Here is a 21,543-nt window from a genome sequence, read left to right as displayed (position 1 = left end):
TTTCACCTTTGATCTCATCTGTGAAGCATAGACTCCTGTATAGAAAATTAAAATTAGTCTGTTAGTCACAAAAAAGTTAATTATTACTTGCATTTTGGACTATTCTAGATGTTTACATATTAATAATTAAAATTAATCTTTAAATTTTAGATGATTGTAAGCTATAGTCTATTGTAATATTTGCTCCTAAAGTTTGATCAGCTTCAAGTCAGTAAACATGTCAATTTTAGGATTTTTCTATGGTTTATAGTTTTCCAAGATATCAGGAATAGTAATCTCTACTTTATATGCGTCTCCTTTGTTATGAGCAGTCACTCCATTTTTATTTTTCTGGCTTATTTACTGGTTGTTCTAGTTATCAAAAGGAAATAATTTCTCACGACTGAATATTCTGATAAATTAAAAAATGATCACAAATCAATCATACTTTTCTAGTGACAATTCTTCAAGCCTCAGGGATTTTTTTTGTTACAATCTAATACAAGTTCATCTGTTTAGAAAACAATAAAATATAAAAGATAACATAAATTCTTAATGTCTTTCAAAGTAAATAGTTGTAAGCCAAAGTGATATAAATTTTATTAAATTTGCTGTTTGTATTTTTGATTCCAACTAAAAAGAAAGCTAATCTGCTATTTATAATTGTTTCTCTTGCTTTTCTGCTTAAAATTTCATCTAATTGTCATTTAACCCTATCAGTTTTGGTGGCCTTAGGATTGATTATTCATAGTTTATAGTACGTGTGATTGTACATATGTGCCATCACTTGATGTGCATATAAACTTATTATTCACATTAAACAGAAAAATTTATTCATTCTTAATTGTAATATTTTATGAAGACAGAAGAATATAAAGAAAAATACAATAAAACACTTGTATACCCCCATATTAGTTTAAAAATGAAGTATTATAAATACAGTTGAATCTCCCTATATGTTTCCCTAATCTCATTCCCTTCCTTTCTTGCTGAGGAAGCCATTATTCTGAAACTGAATTTTATAATTCTCTTTATTTATACTTTACTACTTATGCATTCATTTATAAATAATATGTAGTATCTTTTAAATTTTCATGTAGTTGTACTCGTCTCATATACTTGTATTGCGTGTACAATTTTACAGCTTTTTTTCATTCAACATTGTATTTTTTTTGGATTTTTTTCTCATGTTATATGTAATTGTAGTTCTTCAGTTTTTATTTAGTATTTCATGGTATGAGTAATGCATATTAGATTTTTCCAGTTTTCATTCTTATATATTATGGTGCAGTAAATATTATTATAGTTTTATTCTTGTAAATGTGTGCAAAAGTTCTGTAGGGGTAGAATGCAACAATATCAAAACATGATTGTATGGAATGCATATCTTCATCTTTAATAGATCTTGCCAAATTGCTTTCCAAAGTGAGGGTTCTTGCGTAACCCATGAGCCCCCCTACTGGCAGTATAAAAATTCCTGTTAGTACACATCTTCTACACGTTTAATAACATATGTGCATATATGTGCATCTCTTTCAGATATTAATTTGCATTTTCCCCATTGCTAATGAGGCTGAGCACCTTCCCTGGTGTAGAGAACATTCTGATTAGGTAGATGTTTGAGATGTATTTGTGCATTCCTATGAAGCTCAGTACAGATGGGTAATTTTCTGTGTTTACAAAGTATTTGAGGTAGAGTTGGGACTAGGATAATGCACCAAGGCGATATTCATTCTCAGGGTCTCTAGACATTTTACTTGCCTCACCTAATCCGGCCTTGCTTGTGAATTAAATAGTGCTTAAGCAAGACACAATGTTCATTGTAATTCAAATTATTCCCTAATAATACTTGATACAAGAGCTACACTCAATTTTTACATCATTGTTAACTATAGGCACAATAAATTATACAATAAATCTTTGGGGCTTATTCATCTTGCATTACTAAAACTTTATATCCATTGAACAGCAACTTATTTCTTTATCGCCCCCGTCCCCCCAAGTTCCTTCCCTATTCTGCAACCTACCATTCCACTCTGAGATTTGAGAGTAAGACTATATTAGATGCCTCATATAAGTAGAATCCTGTATATTTGTATTTTTATGACTGGTTTATTTCATTTAGCATAATGTATTCCTCTATTGGCTATTGTAAAAAATGCTGCAGTGAACATGGAAGTGTGTATATGTCTTCCAGATCTTGATTTCAATTATTTTGGATGTTTGTTTTTTGTTTTTTGAGGAACCTCCACTTGTTTTCCATAGCTAATGCACCATTTTACATTCCTACCGAGAGAACAAGAATTCCAGTTTCTCTACATACCACCAACAGTTGTTAACCTTTGCTTTTTTAATAATAGCTATCCTAACAGGTGAGACAAACCTCATTGTGGTTTCCATTTATTTAATATAACAATTGCATTCTAACACATTCAAGTTTTCAAAACAAGCATTAGAGCAGAGCTGACTGCATGTATAAAGTAGAGCTGTAATTTGTTTTTTCCCATGTACGTGGTTCGTTGTCTCAGTAGTTTTTAATTTGTTTTAATTAGTTATACATGACAGTAGAATGCATTTATGTACTTTGATATACGTAGATGGGATATAATTTCTCATTTTTCTGAGTGTAAATGTTGCAGAATCATATTAGTCATGTAGTTATATATATATATACACACATACATACATACAGTAGTAATGTCTGTTTCATTTTACTATCTTTCCTATGCCCACATCCCCTTCTCTCCCCTCCCATCACTTCCCTCTGCCTAATCTAAGGTAATGGTGTTCTTCCCTAGTGCCCCCCACCCCACCCACCCCACCCCCAGCGCCTTATTGTGTATTAGCATCTGCATATTAGAGAAAACATTTGGCTTTTGGTTTTGTGGGATTGGCTTATTTCGCCTAACCATGATATTCTCTAACTCCAGCCATTACTGGCAAATGCCATAATTTTAGTCTTCCTTAAAACTGAGTAATATTCTCATTGAGTAGGTGAACTGAGCTGCTATAAACATTGATGTGGCTGTGTCACTATAGTATGCTGATTTTAAGTCCTTTGGGTATAAACCAAGGAGTGGGATAACTGGATCAAATGGTGGTTCCATTCCCAGTTTTCCGAGGAATCTCCATAATGCTTTCCGTGGTTGTACCAATTTGCAGTCCCACCAACAATGTATGAGTGTACCTCTTTCATCACATCCTCGCCAACATTTATTGTTACCTGTATTCTTGACGATTGCCATTCTGACAGGAATGAGATTAAATCTTAGAGTAGTTTTGATTTGCATTTCTCTAATTGCTAGAGATGTTGAACACTTTTTCATATATTTGTTGATTGATTGATTGCCAGTCCATGTTTTTTGATTGATGAGTTTAGGCCTTAACATTCAAGGTTATTATGGAGATGAGATTTATATTCCCTGTCATTTTGATTTATTTCTGGTTTTTGATTTGTCTTAGTTTCTCATTAGGTTGCATATCCCTTTAGTGTAGATCCTTCCTTTTCTGGTTTTCACTTTTTTTTTTTTCACTTCATCCTCATGGAATATTTTGTTGAGAATGCTTTGTAGTGTAGACTTTCTAGTTGTGAATTCTTTTAATTTTTGTTTATCATGGAATGTTTTAATTTCAGTTTAAAATATGAAACTTAATTTTTCTGACATAAAATTCTTGGTTGGCATCTGTTTTCTTTTAGAGCTTGAAATATATTATTCTAGGACCTCCTAGCTTTGAGGGTCTGGGTTGAGAAATCAGTTAAGAGCCAAATTGATTTCCCCCTATAAGTACTTTGTTTTCTCTCACAGCCTTTAAGATTTTATCTTTATCCTGTTTTAGTCATTCTCATTATAATGTGTGTTGGTGTGGGTCTGCTGTGATTTTGTACGTTTGGGGTCCTGTAAGCCTCTTGTATTTGGTCTTCCATTCTGTTCTTTTGGTTTGGGGAAAATGCTGCTATTATATAATTGAAAAGATTGTACATTCCTTTGGTTTGTATCTCTGGTCCTTCATCTATCCCAATAACTCTTAAATTTGGTCTTTTCATGTTATCCCATAATTCTTGGATGTTCTGTTCATGGTTTCTTATCTTCTCTGTGTTCTCAACTCTGCTTTCAAGTTTACATATTTTGTCTTCATTGTCTGAAGTTCTGTTTTCCAAGTGGTCTAGTCTGTTGATTATGCATTCTATTGAATTTATAATTTGGTTTACTGATTCTTTCATTTTGAGAATTTCTGCTTGGGTTTTTTTTTTTTCACAATCTCTCTTTATTCAAGAGGTCTTTCACTTCCTGTATTTTTTCTTTGATTTTATTCCTTATACTATCCTTTACTTCTCATATCAATTTAACTATGTACAATCTGAACTCCTTCTTAGACATTTCTTCTACTGTGTTATCAGTAGCTTCTGTTGTTGAAGCATCATGGTTTGTTTGGGATGCTTAAATCCCTTGTTTTTTTAATGTTGTTAGTGTGTTTTCCCATCTAAAAGTATGGATCAAAGGCAGGATAAATTCTACCCTGTAGCCCTATAGTGTCCCTGAAGGTTTCTATCACCTCACCTTTACTGGTAAGACCAATATCAATAGCACCCAGTGTACACAATATATAGCCTTAAACCTGATAGCTCCCATTAAACCCTCTACTGCTTTTTCACGTTAAACCAAAATGATGAGTTCAATAACTATCCACAGTATAAACAGAATATTTGTTAAAACGATTTACAATTTCAAATGGTGGATGAGAAAATAGGCAGTGTAGTATGCAATATTCACAAGGGAGCAAGAGAGAAGCTAGAAGTAAAAATTCACAGGAAGAGTGGAAGAGGAGTTGACAAAGATTGGCTGTTGGTTGGAGAAAAATTGGAAAGAAAATAGACAAGAGAGAGGAAGAATACAAACAAAGAGAAAATATTAAAGACAGAAGAATACAACAAGAATGCAAAACCCCCTTCATATATCATTATCCTCCACACACTGATGCATAAAAAAAATCCTGTTCCAAATATGGTAGAGAGATTAGTGAATCAAAAAATAAAGTAAATCTTGCTGGAAAGTCGAACCTCTCTGTCAGTGTTTAGCAGTTTCTCAGACCTGTCTCTGACATCTCTCAGGATCACCAAACTCAGATCAACCCTTGCAAACCCAGTCTCTATACCACCAATCTGTTCTTCAGATACCTCAGGCTTGGCCATACTGCAGTCCCAAGATCTCAGTGTTGCTCCTACTTGCAGAGAGACCACCAGGGATATACTCATGCAAAGGAGCAACCCTGAGATGCAGCAGCAAGACAGGGCCACCAGCACTCTCAGGAGGAAGACCCCAGGCTACTCCAAACCCACAGACACCCCCACACTGGACTTGTAGGTCCCAGCTGGAGTCCCCAGACAGAGGCTGGTTAAGGTAAACCTACTGTCACCCAGGCCCCAGGCCCTGGCTGGTGTCCCAAAATGGGTGCAGGCATGAGCAGCCAAACCTGGAGTCTTTCCTGAAGCAGTCCTCTAGGCCATGGTAGCAGTGTTTGTGGCAGGAGGTAGCAGGTCATCAGTAGCTGCAACTGCAGGTGTGGGGGCAACATCACCAGGTGATCTCTGGGGGTCAGCAGCAGTGTCAGCTTCAGTTGCATCCGGAGCATGGGTTTCTTCCATGACAGCAGCACCCAGAAAGAAGACCTCCAGGCGACCTCAGGTTGGAAGCAGTGGAATCAGAGGCCCAGCAATGGCGGTAGTGGTGCAGGTGGTGGTTGATTGACAGGAGACTTCCAGTTCAATGGCAGTGACCATGGAGGTAGTGTCAGAATTCAAGTCTGAGGTGACCAAGGCTGTGCCCAGTGAAAAGACCTTGACAGCCCAGGAAGACCTCCAGGCGACCTCAGGCTGACAGCAGCAATGGCAGTAGCAGTGCAGGCCTGTCTCAGTATTTTTTAATAGAGGTAGTTCTTCTTTCCCCACTAATCTGTAATGATGCTTTTGAGATCTATCATGTCTTCACATATATGCAAGTCTAGTTCTTATTTCTTTGTGCTTTTTCACTGGTCTTTTTCTGCTTCTCTGTATGCCAATATCACATTTTCTTAATCACAAGCTCTTGTACTTTGTAACCTTTGATATGTTAATTTCTGTGGGCTTGTGTGCTCCACATATGAAATTATGATAATAGTACCTAAATCATTGGGTAATTAAGGAATAAGTGAAACAATATATTGAAGTGCTGAGAAGTTTGCAGGAATAAAACTCAAACTTTTATTATTAAAAGTAATTTTTATAATCTAATAAAGAGTCTTGGTATGTAGTAGAGATTGCCATCTTCCAAACTCAGAGGAAGTAGGTAGAGGCTTAGAGAAGTAATCCCTGAGAATGTGTCATTTAGGCTGATTTGTGAAAGTCTGTAGGAATTAGCTAAAAGAAAAAGTCTTGGCCCATTCAAGCTCCTATAACAAAGTATCAAGAAGAGACTTTAAGAAACAACAGGGAGTTATTTCTCATAGTTGTAGAAGGCTGATAAATCCAAGATGGCAAAATGCTGACACATTCAGAATATGGTGAGGGCCCACTTTCTGCTTCATAGGTCTTCTTCATAGGGTGGATGGAATGAGGTATCTCTCGGAGACTTTTTTTTATAAAAACACAAATCTCATTCAAGAGAGCTCGGGCTAGGATTGTGGCTCAGCGGTAGTATGCTCACCTAGCACATGCGAGGCCCTGGGTTTGATCCTCAGCACCACATAAAAATAAATAAAATGAAGGTATTGTGACCAACTACAACTAAAAAATATTAAAAGAGAGAGAGAGAGCTCTGCTCTTATTACCTTATCATCTCCTAATATCTTGGGAGTTAAGACTTTAACATACAGATTTTAGCAGGGGGATCCAAACTTTCATGCTATTTGTGTTTTGTGTTTGGGGAAAAGGGAGAGTATTTTAGGCAAAAGGAGCCATGAGCCAGAAAACAGTGTGTTGAAGAACTGAAAGAAGGCTCTTTCTTATAGCAGGAACTTAGCACAAAGAAAAGTGGTTCCAGCTGCAACTGAAGGAGTAGGTAGGGGCAGATCACCCAAGACCTTTGAAGCAATGTTAAGAATTTTATAACTATTCAAAATGAAACACAGAAGCAAAAATTTGGTTTGTCCAGACCCCAAAGGCATACTGAGTGCTATTGAGAAGGTATAAATTCAGTTTTGTTCATTTATTTATAATCTTTGTGATTCTGTTTTGTTGAGACTATTGAGATTTTAGCAGATTTCATAGATTGAGGGGTAGAGTTTTTATGGGACAACAAATTTACAGAGATCTTGAAATATAATTTTTTAAATTTATTTGTCTACTTCATCTAATCTTATCTTACTTGTGTATACCTAATAAGATTTCCATGGTTTTGTTTTTGTTTTGTTTTTTTTAATAGATGCCTCTATTATTTCTGTTTCTCTCATGTTTCATTTCCACAGACTGTAATAGAATATAATGCCCATTTTCAAGTGAAGGTAGTACTGAATGCAACTCAATATCATTAAATGAGAAAGTAATACTTTACACTTCATATCATTATAGAGAAAGTCACTTCAAGAATCTAGGAAAGAGAGTTGATCTAATGATGTTGTGATAGCAGATAAATACTGCCAATTCCAAACCTCCAGTATAACTGTAAAGGATTCATTAAATACTTTGGAGATAAGATCCCATCTTTAAGAAATATCTCTTAAGTAAATATACATTGAATTTTGATACTATTCCACAAATAGTTTGCAACATAAGGTTTGGAAATGACATTTGTAATTATAGTAGTAACATTATCTCAAGTCTATTTCTATTTTTCAAGCATGTGACATTAGCTATTTAAGAAAATGAACTGGGAAATCTGTGTTTCCATTTTAAATGCAAAAGTCAGTATTTAAGAAAATTAACTACCCTCCAACAGCTTTTCATACAAGTATGCCAAATCATAAAGGAACAGATTAATCTGTCCTTTCAAACTACTTTTATAAGCTAGTGCTGGGTATGGTGCTACAAACCTTTATCCCAGCATTTGGGAGACCAAGTGAGAAGGATCGCAAGTTTAAGGCCAGTCTCACAGTTTAGCAAGGCCCCAAGCAACTTAGTGACTCAGTAGTTAAGTTACAAAAAAAAAAACAAAAAAAAAAAAAAAGGGAAAAGGAAAAGCTACCCTAATTTTGTTCAGTAAGGGGAAAAACATTAAATGCAGAAAAATTTCACACACTCAACAATTAATCATGGTAGTCTACACAAATGTTAAGTAGAGAGGAACTTCTCAAACTTATTTAAGAAAACAAAAAAACGGGCTAGGGTTGTAGCTCAGTGATGGAACGCTTGCCTAGCACATGTAAGGCACTGGGTTTGATCCTCAGCACCACATAAAAATAAATCAGTAGGGCTGGGGTTGTGGCTCAGTGTAGAGCACTTGCTTAGCATGCATGAAGCACTGGGTTTGATCCCCAGCACCACATAAAAAAGCTAAATAAATGATATAAAGATATGTGTCCATCTACAACTAAAAATGTTTTTTATAAACCTACAGCAAAAATTATCTTACCTAATGTGAAACTTTAGATATTACTATTAACGTTATTACAAAAATGTCTTGTCTTCCTCTATATTATTTTTGAAGTTCTAGTCAGTGATTAGACAAGGAAAGCAGAAGTAGAATTAGAAAGAAAAAGGGAAAACACATTATTGTTGCAACAAAATGACTTTTTATAGAAAAATTCAAGGAAATGTACAAATAGAGCTATTAATAGGGATGCTGGTGTCTGTTTTATTTTTATTTACTATTTTAAAGATTAATAACTTTAAAAAAATTAATCATTTGTTGGAACAATACTGTGCCCATCAACTGATGAGTGGGTAAAGAAAATGTGGTACATATTCACAGTGGTGGAGTACTTTTGAGCTATTAGAAAAAGGATAAAATCCTGTCATTTGCAACAACATGGGTGGAACCACAGATAATTTTGTTAAGTAAAATAAGCTGGGTATAGAAAGGTAAATACCACATGATTTCATTCATGTGAAATCTAAAACAAGTTTTAATTTCATAAAAGTTGAAAGTAGAATGGTAGTCAGGGTGGCTGGGAAAGGAAGAGTTGGGGAGAGATTGATCAGCATGTAGTAAATTATAGTTAGGAAGTAATAAGTTTTAGTGTGCTGTTGCCCTAGGGTGACTATAGATAATATACTGTGTATGTCAGAAAGCTAGAAGAAGGGCTGGGCTTGTGGCTCAGTGGTAGAGTGCTTGCCTAGTATGTGTGAGGCACTGGGTTTGATCCTCAGAACCACATGGAAATAAATAAATAAAGGTATTGTGTTCATCTGCAACTAAAAAAATTTTTTTAAAAAGCTACAAGAAAAGATCTTGAATGTTTTCACTATGAAGAAATGATAAATGTTTGAAAAGATGTTTACCCTGATTTTAACATTACACAGTGTATACTTATGTCAGAGTGTCACATGTCATGCCACAAATATGTAGTATTTTTATGCATCAGCTACAAAGTTGTAAAATGTAACGATTAAAAAAGTAAAATTCACTTAGCAGAAATACTGAGGTTCCTAAGAATAAATTCAACAACTTAAGATCTTTATGGGGAAAAAATAATAACATTTATTGAAAGATGTTAAATCGTACCTAAATAATGGGGAGAGATTCTGTGCCTATGGATCAGAAGGCTCATCATTGTAAAGAAGCCATTTCTCCCAAATTAATCTGACAGTTTAATGCAGTTTCAGTTGAAACTAATAAACTGATTATAAAATTCATGGGGAAAACATGTATTTAAATTTCAGGGAAGGACAAAGTCTAAAAATGTTTTAGTGAGTTGATTTCTTTTTTCTTTTTCTTTTTTTGAAGAAATGATAAATGTTTGAAAAGATGTTTACCCTGATTTTAACGTTACACAGTGTATACTTTTTTTCAGTAATAGGTATTGAACCCAGACCTTGCACATGCTAGGCAAGCAGCATACCACAGATAGGGAGTAATTTTCAACCAAGTATGATTTATTTCATTAAAATTTTTTTTTTTCCAAACATGATTTTAGAAAACAGTGTTTTCTCAAGACTTAGTGCCTCATTTCCTTTTTCAACAAATCTGAAGTTCCACAATTCTTCCAGTTGCATAACTCTGACAGTGGATTTGGAATGCTGGTACATAGATAATTCTGCATATTCACTTTCAGGAAGTTAAAATGCTTATGAATATTCTTGAAGAATTATGGGGTTTTGCTACTTGGGTGCCTTTGCTTTAGTTATTTTCAGACATAATTGTGGGTTTTTATTCCTATAGTGTTGTATGTGATAAGCCCAGAAGCATTAGGATGATGATCTCCTGAAAATCTGTATTATTACACACATGAGCTATAAACATCTCAGAAACCTTCACTTTTGCTTTTCTTTGCAACTGAACCCAGTTAAATATGAGGAAAATGCCCCAGCAGATTTTACTACTGTATAAGAACAGTCAGGGATAATATTGTTACTAATATTTTTTGTTAGTAAAAAAAAAAACTTATTTTTAATATTTTTTAAGTTTAATTATAATTATTCTGATCAACTTTGCAAGCTCTTAATAACAAGGTTTTCCTTCCCTCAAAAAAAGCAAAACACATTAAAGTATATGAAATACTGTATAAGTTTCTGGAAAAGAGCCATTTTTTTTTATATTTCTTTTTTACCACATTGAATTTTAAAACTATGTTGATTGATTCTTATAATTATTTGAACTTTTGTTTAATTAATAAGTATTTTCTTGAATACCTATTACTTGCATCTTTGTAAAATGACATTTTCATGTCAATACCTATCCTCAAATAGCATAGAATAATAGAAATAATACTTATACAGATATAAATGAAGTATTTTTCTTCCAAATGCTGAGTGGTATTACAGTAATTCTCAGTAATCCTTTGAGATAGGCTTGTTCTTTAATACAAAATGAAATATCAAAAATAGATAGCTCTTCTGCTGTTCTTGTGTTTCCAGGTATTTTCCTAAACCAATTTCTTTTCTTTTCTAGGTACCTAGTTGATAGTCGCTGGTTCAAACAGTGGAAAAAATATGTTGGCTTTGACAGTTGGGACAAATACCAGATGGGAGATCAAAATGTATATCCTGGACCCATTGATAACTCTGGACTTCTCAAAGGTCATTATTTTCTTCATTAAGTTGTAAATGTGTTAAATTGCAATATGTAAATGTCAATGACTATAATATGGGAATGTAAATAAATGAACAAATTAGAACTCTCTTTTTGTATTATAGAGTTGACCTAATGAGCTCAGATTATTCTATGATAATTAGTTACTGTTATGTATTATGACAAATTTTGTTTTTTCATTAAGGTTTATTGTTCAAACCTTGAAGTGAAGAATGTAAATTATAAAGCACAGTGTTATTTAATGTTTCAGGAAAATGATATATATCACATGTATTTTTCCTATAGTATAGGAAACTTTTTTTTTTAAGTTGAGAGAACCAGTATATGTTTACCTTCTTGGATTTTTGCATTATCCTTCTACACCCTCACCACTTGTCAGCCCCTCTGTATCTCATTACATTTAAAGGGAGTGAAACGTAAGTACCAGAACTTCTATTTCTGGCCAAAATGAAGAAACTTCAAACTTACCCTTCTGACAAAAAATAAATGAGATAGTGATTCTCAGAACACTGGTTATCGAGTACCTAAAAACAGTGATCCCTGAGAGATGTAAATATCAGGTGAGTTAATTACTTTCAGCTTTCTATATTGAAAATTTCCAGGAGGCAGCACAGAAAGGAGAAACCCAATAAGACTCTCGAAGTATCCCTTAGTTAAAGAGACAAAATTTGAGTTCAGGAAGACCAGGGAAGAATGAACATCTCTAAGAGAGAGACCTAGAGATCTGCAGAGGATCTATCTTCTGTGTTTTAACTGACTATTGATCTGCATATGTGTATGAGGAAGCTGTTAAGGTCAGGAAAAGAACCATCCAAAAGAATCTGAGGGAACACTCAGTCAGGACTTAGGACCAAAAACAATGGAATGCCCAGCAGCCAGTGAAAAACCTAATAATTCACAGTGTAAACTACTGAGAACAGTTTTATCCTTACAGTTGGGTGAAATTAATTTTCTTGCACTGCTAAACTGAAAGCATCAAACTGTTTCCAAGTAACTTAAGCAAATTTTTGGATAAAGGAATATTTATGGTAATACAAAAATATCCAGTGTATAACATAATATTTATAATATCTTGGATTCAACCAAATATTTCCCAGTGTGCAAAGAAGCAGGAAAATATGACCCACAGTGAGAAGAAATATCTTAAAAAACAAAACAAAACAAAAAACCTCCCTCCAAAAAGTGGACAAAAAACAGATGAGACAAGTGCAAAACAAATAAAACACAGCTCTGTGAATGATCACACTGATTGTAAACAATATGTGCCATGCTGATAAGACTGACCTCCAACAACTGTCTGGTATAATCCTCTGCCCTTTGAATAGATGGAACTTGTAAATAGGATATCACTCCCATGATTGATCATAAGGCAGAGGGGAGATTATCCCAAGTGAGCTTTATCTAATCACATATGCCCTTAAAAGCAGAGAATTTTTTCTGGTTGTGTCAGAAGTAGTTAAATTCAAAGCAAAAAAAAAAAAAAGACTCAGTGCATCATTGCTGGTCTGTAGGAACAAGACAGCCAGCAAAGAAATGGTGATCTCAAACATGCAACCATGAGTAAATGAATTCTGTCAACAACCTGAATGGGTTTGAAGACAGAATTTTTCCCAGCGCCTTTAGATAAGAGCCTAAACACAGGTGACAATCTTGACTTCAGCTTCATGAAACCTTAAGGACAGAGCCCACCTGAACTGCTGACCCACATAACTGTGAGTGTTGTTTTAAACCACTGTGGTAATTTATTATGAAGCAGTAGAAAATTAATGCTCATGCTAACACTATCAAAAGAAAACTGAAATGGCCATATTAATACCAAATAGTAAGTTTCAGAACAATGCTCACTTCATAATGCTGAATGGGATGGGACAATTCATCAAGAGACTTAATTATCCCTAATATCTACCTTCCTAAGGGCATAATTTAAATAATATGATGAGGAGTGATATCAATAATATAGTAGAATAGAAAGGTTCCATCCCTTGTTCCCCCACAGAAACACTGATTTAACAGTGGCATATGGACCAGAACACCTTTATGGGAAAACCAGATCCAGTAAAGTTACAATACTCTAGATGAGCATAAAACTGAAAACAAACATTGAAACAGGAAAGAAGAATAATTTTATTTTATTTACATGGACTCTTCCTCCAAGCTGGCCTGTTAGAACAAGAGAGAGACTGTGTTGGTGCAGGACATCTTCCTTTGGGGGAAAGAAAAAGGAAAGTTCAGGTTTAACATCCCATTTTTCAGTGTGCTGCCCAGGAGAATAGTTCTGATACCTGAGAGCAGTTAACAAAAGAAAAGGTGTGGGTGGTTGCTGCAGTCAGAAGTCTCTGTGAGGTTGAGAGAAGGCTTAGAACCTGAGTCTTCTCCCAGGAAAGAAGAAGAGTGGAGCATCCTGCCACTTAGTTCAGTAGCTACAGGGCTAGTTTCTGCTTGTTTCACTATGCCTGACTGACCTAGCATAGTTTGGATTCCAGAAGTTAAGAATAAAGCAAAAGGAGTCAGTAACTTGCTTCAGGTGTGATAGCTCTACAATGTTGGGAGAATATGCAGAACATTCCCTGGGGATTACCCCCTAGGGAAAAGGAGTGGAGTATGCCTTTATATTATTTTGACCTGTGGTATGGTAGTCAGTTATCAGAGGGAGGAAGAGATTATGGGTTCTTAGAATAAAAAGAAATCTATGAATAGTTACAATTAGGAATTTACATATTCTGGTACAGAAAAGACATATCCAAAGAAAAAGTTCTCACTGATCCCTGAAGGTATTTTCCTGTCAAAGCTAATCCATAAAGACTAAGAAGGGGTGGTTGGTTTTTTTTTTTTTGTTTTGTTTTTTTTTGTTTTGTTTTGTTTTGTTTTGTTTTTAGTTACACAAACACCAAATGCAAAACTATAAGGAATATAAAGAATCAGGGAAGCTTGTGCGGTGGTACATACTTGTAATCCCAGTGACTCTGGAGGCTGAGGCAGGAGGATTACGAGTTCAGTTTACCAAGACCCTGAGGACTTAATGATACCTGTCTCAAAATAAAAAACAAAACAAAGCTGGGGATGTGACTCAGTAGTTAAACAACCCTAAATTCAATCCTTGATTCCCTGCCCCACCACACACAACACATTTAAAAAAAGAAAAAGCATCAGGGAAAAATGACAGAAAGAAGCAAAGTAAATTTCCAGAATTGGAGATCTGCATGACAGAATCTAAAGCAATTGTCTAGAAGAAGTGCAGTGAGTTGCAGAGAACAAACAACAGAGTTAGGAAAATGAAAATATCAACCAAGAGATAAAAATTATAAAGAAGAACCAAACTAATTTTAAAGCTGAATGATACAATAACTGAAATATTCGATAAAGATCTTCAAAGACAGACTTAATCCAGTAGAAAAATTGACAAACTTGGAGATTTATCATTTAAAATTATTCCACCAGAGAAACAAAAAGAATGAAAAAGTAAAGAAAACCTGAGGAATTTATGGGACACCATCAAGCAAACTAATATATGCATTATAGCAATTTCTGAAGGAGGAAGAAAAGAGAATCTGGGAAGGAAAATAGATATACAGATCCTTAAATCCCAAAGAAAAATTGAGTAATGCTGACTGACCTAGCATAGTTTGGATTTCAGAAGTTAAGAACAAAGCAAAAGGAATCAGTAACTTGCTTGTTTCAACTTGACTCGGTTGACATTATAGAACATGCCACTGAAAAATAGCAGAATAAAAGTTTTTTTCAGGTATATATGCAGAATATTTACCAAGATAGACTGTATTCTGGGCCATAAAACCTGTCTCAGTAAAGTTAAAAGCATTCAAATCATACAAAATTTATGTTCTCTTACCACAATGGAATAAAACTCACTTCGAAGAAAACATACAGCACAGTGGGAAAGGTAGGCAAATGATTCAAACAAATGCTTTACCAAACAAGAAGTTTTAAAAAAGCACATACAAAGATGCTCAGCCTCATTATTATTAAAGGAATGAAAATTAAAACCACAACAAGGGAGCCTGGAGATATAGCTCAGTAGTAGAGTGCCTCCCTAGCATGCTTGAGTCCTTGGGTTTTATCCTCAGCACCACAAAACAAATGCACAGTATGGTACTACTACACATGTATTAATATGACCAGAATTTAAAAGACTGACCTTTACAAAATGTTGACAACAATAAAAAGCAAGTGAAATTCCAAGGTAAACATACATTTACCATAGTATGCATTCATTCTATTCAGGCATTTACCCAAGTGAAATAAAAGCATTTGTCTGTATGAAAAATTGTACATGAATGTTCACACAGTGTTATTTGTAATTTAAAAAATTGTGAACAATTTCAAATGCCTATCAACAGTTTGATAAACAAATGATAGTATATCCATATAATGAAATCCTACTCAGCATTTAGGAAAGAATGAACTGTTGATAGGTAATAATATGGATGATCTCAAAATAATAACAATTTGACAAAAAGCAAAAACAGGACATATTGTTTTTATGTATGATTCTAGAAAATGCAAGTTAGTCTGAGTTGTAAAACAGATCAGTTTTCTTAGGACAAGATGGGCAGGAAGAAGAAATGATAAAGAGCCACAAACTTGGGGTTAAGAGAGATTTTCATAATTTTGCTAGTGGTGATGATTTCACACTTATTTTGATAACGTCAAAACTTACCAAACTATTTTTTAAATGTATAGTATATTGTATTGCAGTTATATATCAGTATACAGAGACACAGCAAATATCAATTCTGTATTTAGTTTAAATGTGTTCTCTCCTGAAAATGAGTTGATTATTTTATTTTATTAGATATGAATTACTTATTAGATTCTGGCACATAATTTTAAAACTTTCTAAGTTTTTTTCAAGGCAGTGTATTATAATGTTGTGTAAATGGGTATTCAGTAAACAAATTTATGTTTTAATTGAGTCTCTGCAGTTTTCTCTGTGTGTGATTTTTGTCATCCCTAAATCTACATCCCTGAATCTATTTTCTAATTAAAATGGAGATACCTTCTTCATACTGTTACTTTGAAAATTAACTGAGATAACTTGATTTTCTGTAAGAAAGCATTTTATAGTATCTGTATAAAAAACATTTTACAGTATATGTAATTTCCTATAATTACTTTGGGTAAATTACTCAATATCCCTGAGTATATATTCTAATCTTTAATATTAGAGATATCTCTCTTATAGGGCTGTTTTGAAATTGACAGATATTTCCTTTTTGAGTGGTAGTATGTCTCATAGTACATGATGTCTAGTGAGACTATATTTCTTTTACCTTCTGAGAGTTTTTGGAAATGTATTATAAAATCTTCTCATCAACAAAATAAAATCTTTTCATCAACCAAATAAATGATTAAATAAAAACTGAGCTAAAAAATTAATACTTGGTTTATATCTGCTCTTGAAATTCATAAGATTCAGAGTTTTCTCAAAGTTTAGAAATGTTGTGACTACAGATTAATTCTGAGTGACATTCTGTTTACATCTTTATTTTTCTTGTTGATTCAATCATTAGACCTTATTAGGTCTAATACACTTTTATTATTGAAATGCTGCCAAGAACAGTATTGCCCCCCATATCTATTAATTATGACTAATTCAGAATAAGAAAATCTCCTTTAAGTTAGCTAAAACCCAGTGAGTTATTTCTGTACTTTAGAAATTCAAATGACCAATTAATAAATGAGTCCCAGATTAGGACTGTGAGGTAGCTACAATTTAGGAAATTGCTTCTAGATTTGGCTGCCCTGCATTTAATTTTTTGTTTTAACTAAAAAATTGAAAGTAGATCACAACATTGGAAGCATGTCAGAATAACTCACCATTTTAGATCTTGGGAAGAATCTGAGCCTTCTGGGATAATGAGACGGTTCACAAGATACCTCTTTGTGATTTCTATTATAGTTCATAGCCCATTTGTCTTGGAATCATTGTAAAAGGTTATTTACTTGTTTCTGAATTTCCTTCATTCGTTAATGATAAAATGAACCATGTGGAGATTGTTTGATGCTCAAAATATTACATTCTTCTTTCAGGTATCTTGGCTAATAATTATGTGAGTATATTTTAAAGCCTAATGGATGAAAAATTACATTTTTAGAAAACTGACTAATCATACACATTGAAAACTTTTCAAGCAACAGTGGAATTTGAACTGCTCCAGTGCTTTTTTTTGGAGTTCTCTCTTTTATATACTTCAAAGTAGTCTTCATGAGTCTAAATAATGTGTGATATGTATAATCAGAATACTAGGGTAAAAAACTATTGCTTTGTTTATGTATTGAGTTTATTTTTCATTTCACAGATGGTGATGCCCAGTCACTTAAGGAACATCTTATTGATGAATTGGATTACATACTGTTGCCAACTGAGGGCTGGAATAAACTTGTCAGCTGGTACACATTGATGGAAGGTCAGGAGCCAATAGCACGAAAGGTACATCTGAGAATAACTTAATTATTAGTTTTCTTAAATAATTCACATTTTATTGTTTTTTTAATATGTATTTTTTAGTTGTAGTTGAACACAATGCCTTTATTTTGTTAATTTTTTTATGTGGTGCTGAGGATTGAACCCAGGGCCTCACACATGCTAGATGAGCACTGTACTACTGAGCCACAACCGCAGCCCACACATCTTATTGTTAATACAATGAACTATGAAGCCTCATCACTTACTCTGGCAAAAAGGTCTAGCAAAATGTTAGTCTACATTGTATTATAAAAATGATACAACAGCTAACATATAGAAAGGATTTACTGTATGCTATTCACTGTTCTAAGGACATTACTTTTTTAATAAATAATCCTTATGGAAAACTCTAAGTAATATTCCCACTTTATAGGTGAGGGAATGAAGACCAAAAGTTAGAAGGGGCCAGGGTAGAAAGTACACCAGGCAGCCTAACTCCATTTTCTGTACTGCACTCCTTTTTTTTTTTTTTTTTCAAATAAAAATCTTCCAATTTAAAAAATGTAGATTTTTTTTGTATCTTTTTAAAAATTATATATATATATTTTTTATTTGGGGGGTACTGGTGATTGAACCAGAAGTGTTACCTAATGAGGCACATCCTCAGTGCTTAGGTCTTTGCTAAATCACTTAGTCTGGCTTTGAACTTGGGATCTTACTGCCTCAGCCTCCCAAGCCTCTGGGATTACAGGCATGTACCACCACACCCAGCTTCATATCTTTATTTTAAAGTTTCATAATTGTAGTCCAGAAATATTAAAAATTTCCAATTTTCCTTTTTTTGCAACTAATGAGAGTTATGAAATTGAGGTTATTCCTATATTAGAATACCAGATACTCAAGATAAATTAGCTAACCTTACATTTATATTGATAATTTATATAAATAGAGATTAGTCTAGGTGCTTTATCATTCCTGGAGAATTGAGTGTTTTGACCAATTGAAAGATTGCCTATTTAGCTGTGTAACCATTCTAAAAGAACTTATTTCCCAGGATAAAGGAAAATCTGTGATCAAAATATCTTCAAATGTATTAAACTATATTATTTTTTTCCTTATACATGTATCATATTATACCCTACAAATTTTTACTGTGGTACCAGGTCACCTAACAGTTTCATTGCCATTACTCTTTTTTATTCTTATTTTCATTACTCTCTTTTATTGTTAATTTTTTAGAGTGATAAAATCGACATCTTTGGCCATTACTCTTTAAAAGAGGCCTCACTGATATTTCTTAAAATTTGTTTGATAAGCAAATTAAAGTGAGGAAAAAAATGAAATAATAAATTTTAAAAATACATAAGTAAAAAGAAAGAAATTTGAGAAGTCTATTAGAAGACCCTACTTTTATTTTTAATAAGGTGACTGGAATTCCCTGAACCTGAAAAATAGTTTTCAAACTTTAATTTGCACAGAACTGCTTGAGCCCTTATTAAAGATGAATCTTCCCCCAAAATTGAATCACTAAATGTAGGAATTGACATTTTTATTATACCCATGTGACTGATGCAGGTGAACTTCACTTGAAGTAAACAGACTGCCCTTGTAGAATAGAAAGTTCAACTTGGAATTATAGAATGATTATTTAAAGAATCTAGAGTTGGTAATAGCCTTAGTTATTATGCAGAAACAAAGTTACACATCTTCTCGGGCCTCAAATAATAAAATGTTTCACTTAGAAATTTGGACACTTAATTTTAATAACAAGCTACTATAAAAACATATAAACAAGAAATACACTAGGACCAAAATCCAAGAAAAACAATAAGCAATAGAAACAGACCCATAAGAAATCCAATTAATGGAGTTATTAGACAGAAACTTTAAACTACATGTGTTATGCTAAAAAAAGGCAATAATTGAAAAGTAGGGTAAGATTAACAACCAGATGTAATTCTAAAACTGAAAATATGAAAAAATATTGAACTTAGTATTTGGATATTATGCTAAGTAAATGAGAATTTGTAGACTAAATGATAATGTCAGTGGACCATATACATTCTAGAAATTAGGCAAAAGAATGGAAAATTTAGACAAAAGTAAAGAATACATGGAATACAGTGAATTAGTTTAACACACAAGAAATGCTGTGAATCCAACCTGAGAATATATTAACAAAATCATACCTAATAAAAAATGTTGAAAATGGAGAAATATAATTCCTAACAGTAGCAACTCCAGAATAGAATTCTATGATTGTGGAAAGAATCTTTTGGAAATGAAAGGGAAAGGAGCCATTTTCAGACAAATATAAACTGATAGAATTTTTTTATCAGCAGACTTGTAGTAAATATTGTAAATAAATGTTAGTATGGATTGTTTAAAACATTAATAATTTATTATGAAGTTGAAAATATATATAAAACTATGTAACTTATAGAAGTTTCTAAAATGACCCCCTATATTCTTCAACTCCTCATATCTACATCTTTGGGTCCCCTTCCGTGTTGTATGATTCATTTTATAATTATTAATGACTATAATATTATGTGACCATTGGTATATAGAGAACCAATGGTATATTACTTCAAGATTCGGTTATAAAAGACACTGCAGCTTACATCTTGAGTGTGCATGCACTTTAGTTCTCATATCTCACTTGGGGGAATTCAACTGCATATGGCAAGGTCACTCAGAAAACCTATGGTGAGTAACTGAGATCTGTGCTAATAAAGAGGAAGGAGGCCTAAGTTGTAAGCTTGGAAGTGGATTGTCTGGGCCTAGTTGAGTTTTCAGATGATTAAAGCCCCGGCCCACAGTTTTTACAGCAACCTCATGAGAGATCCCAAACCAGATCAACCCAGCTAAACTGCTCCCAGATTCTTGACCCTTAGAAGTGACATGAGAAAATGTTGCTGGATTAATCTGCTAAGTCTCAAGGCAGTTTTTTATGCAGCGAAAGATAACTGATATTGATTTTGGTACCTAGGTGTAGGGTGCAAAAATTGAAATGTGATGACTTTGGAGGTGAGCAGTGTAGGTAGAAGCTATAAGACTTTATGAATATTAATGAAAACCTAAAGGGCCTTGAATACTGTGAGAATTTTAGACAGAGCATTGAACTAAGGGGTGCTCTACCACTACATCCCCAGCCCTTTATATTTTTATTTTGAGATAAGGTTTCACTAAGTTCCCCTGGCTGGCCTTGAACTTGGTGACTTCCTGCTTCAAATTCTGAAGTTGCTGGGATTAAAAGTATGAGCTACCATGCCCGGCTGCTTTTATAGATTTTCCAATGACTTTCTGACAATTCAATGACTAGGTTCTTTTCAGAAAAAATGTCTATTAGTATTCTGAAAATTGATTCTCAATTAAAAACAAAAAATAAAAACCTGTGCTTATTTGTAAAATATATTCCTCAATATGTAACTCCTAATGAGGGGTTTTCTTATTTTTTATTTATCCTATTTCTCTCTTTTGTTTTTGTTTTTTAAATATAAATGAGGCCTGCAGTTTACCTCAGTTTTAGCAATCCAAAAATGTTTAGTAAGTAATACTATTTTAGGATTTTACTCAGATATTGAGTCCCAGAGCCAAAATTTCTGTTTGATAAGAATCAAATATGATTCCTAGTTTTTCTCTGCTTAAATATAGCTACCAGTAGTCTCATAAAATTATTAATTTTATAAAATAATAATTTATTATTAATTTTATAAAATGAATTAAGTTTATTAACAGAGGGAGAGATGTAGGCCATAATCTGTTTTAGAAATTTGTAACATGATTAAGAGAATTTAATATGACCGTGTAAAAATTCATATTAGATTATACAGTAAATAATAGCTAAGCTCTTTTAATTTTTTGAGCTGAAAACAGATTCCCTGAAAGTGAAAAATGAATTTGTAAGTCACATATTGAATTGATGTCAGCTTGTGAGTACATCTAAGTTATTTTGGAGCCTCCCTTTCACCATAT

The 21,543-nt window shown here is 33.5% G+C and overlaps 1 protein-coding gene across 6 annotated transcripts in view; it reads left to right on the top strand.

Moving 5' to 3' along the window:
* Usp15 (ubiquitin specific peptidase 15) overlaps nt 1–21,543 on the top strand; it is a 114,182-nt gene that overhangs the window by 14,635 nt on the left and 78,004 nt on the right. For all 6 annotated transcript variants that reach the window (XR_003301159.2, XR_013343671.1, XR_013343670.1 and 3 more), the window contains exons 2-3: nt 11,001–11,128; nt 17,459–17,589. Coding sequence is in view for 3 of the 6 variants with exons in the window: in XM_026392949.2 (XP_026248734.1) it covers nt 11,001–11,128; nt 17,459–17,589 (259 nt within the window). In the remaining 3 variants the exon portion in view is untranslated. The remainder of the gene's footprint in view (nt 1–11,000; nt 11,129–17,458; nt 17,590–21,543) is intronic.

The sequence above is a fragment of the Urocitellus parryii genome, chromosome 5 (assembly GCF_045843805.1).
Source record: "Urocitellus parryii isolate mUroPar1 chromosome 5, mUroPar1.hap1, whole genome shotgun sequence".
NCBI classification, from domain to species: domain Eukaryota; kingdom Metazoa; phylum Chordata; class Mammalia; order Rodentia; family Sciuridae; genus Urocitellus; species Urocitellus parryii.
Note: the sequence above shows the minus strand (reverse complement) of the source record. Positions and strands in the feature narration are given on the sequence as shown.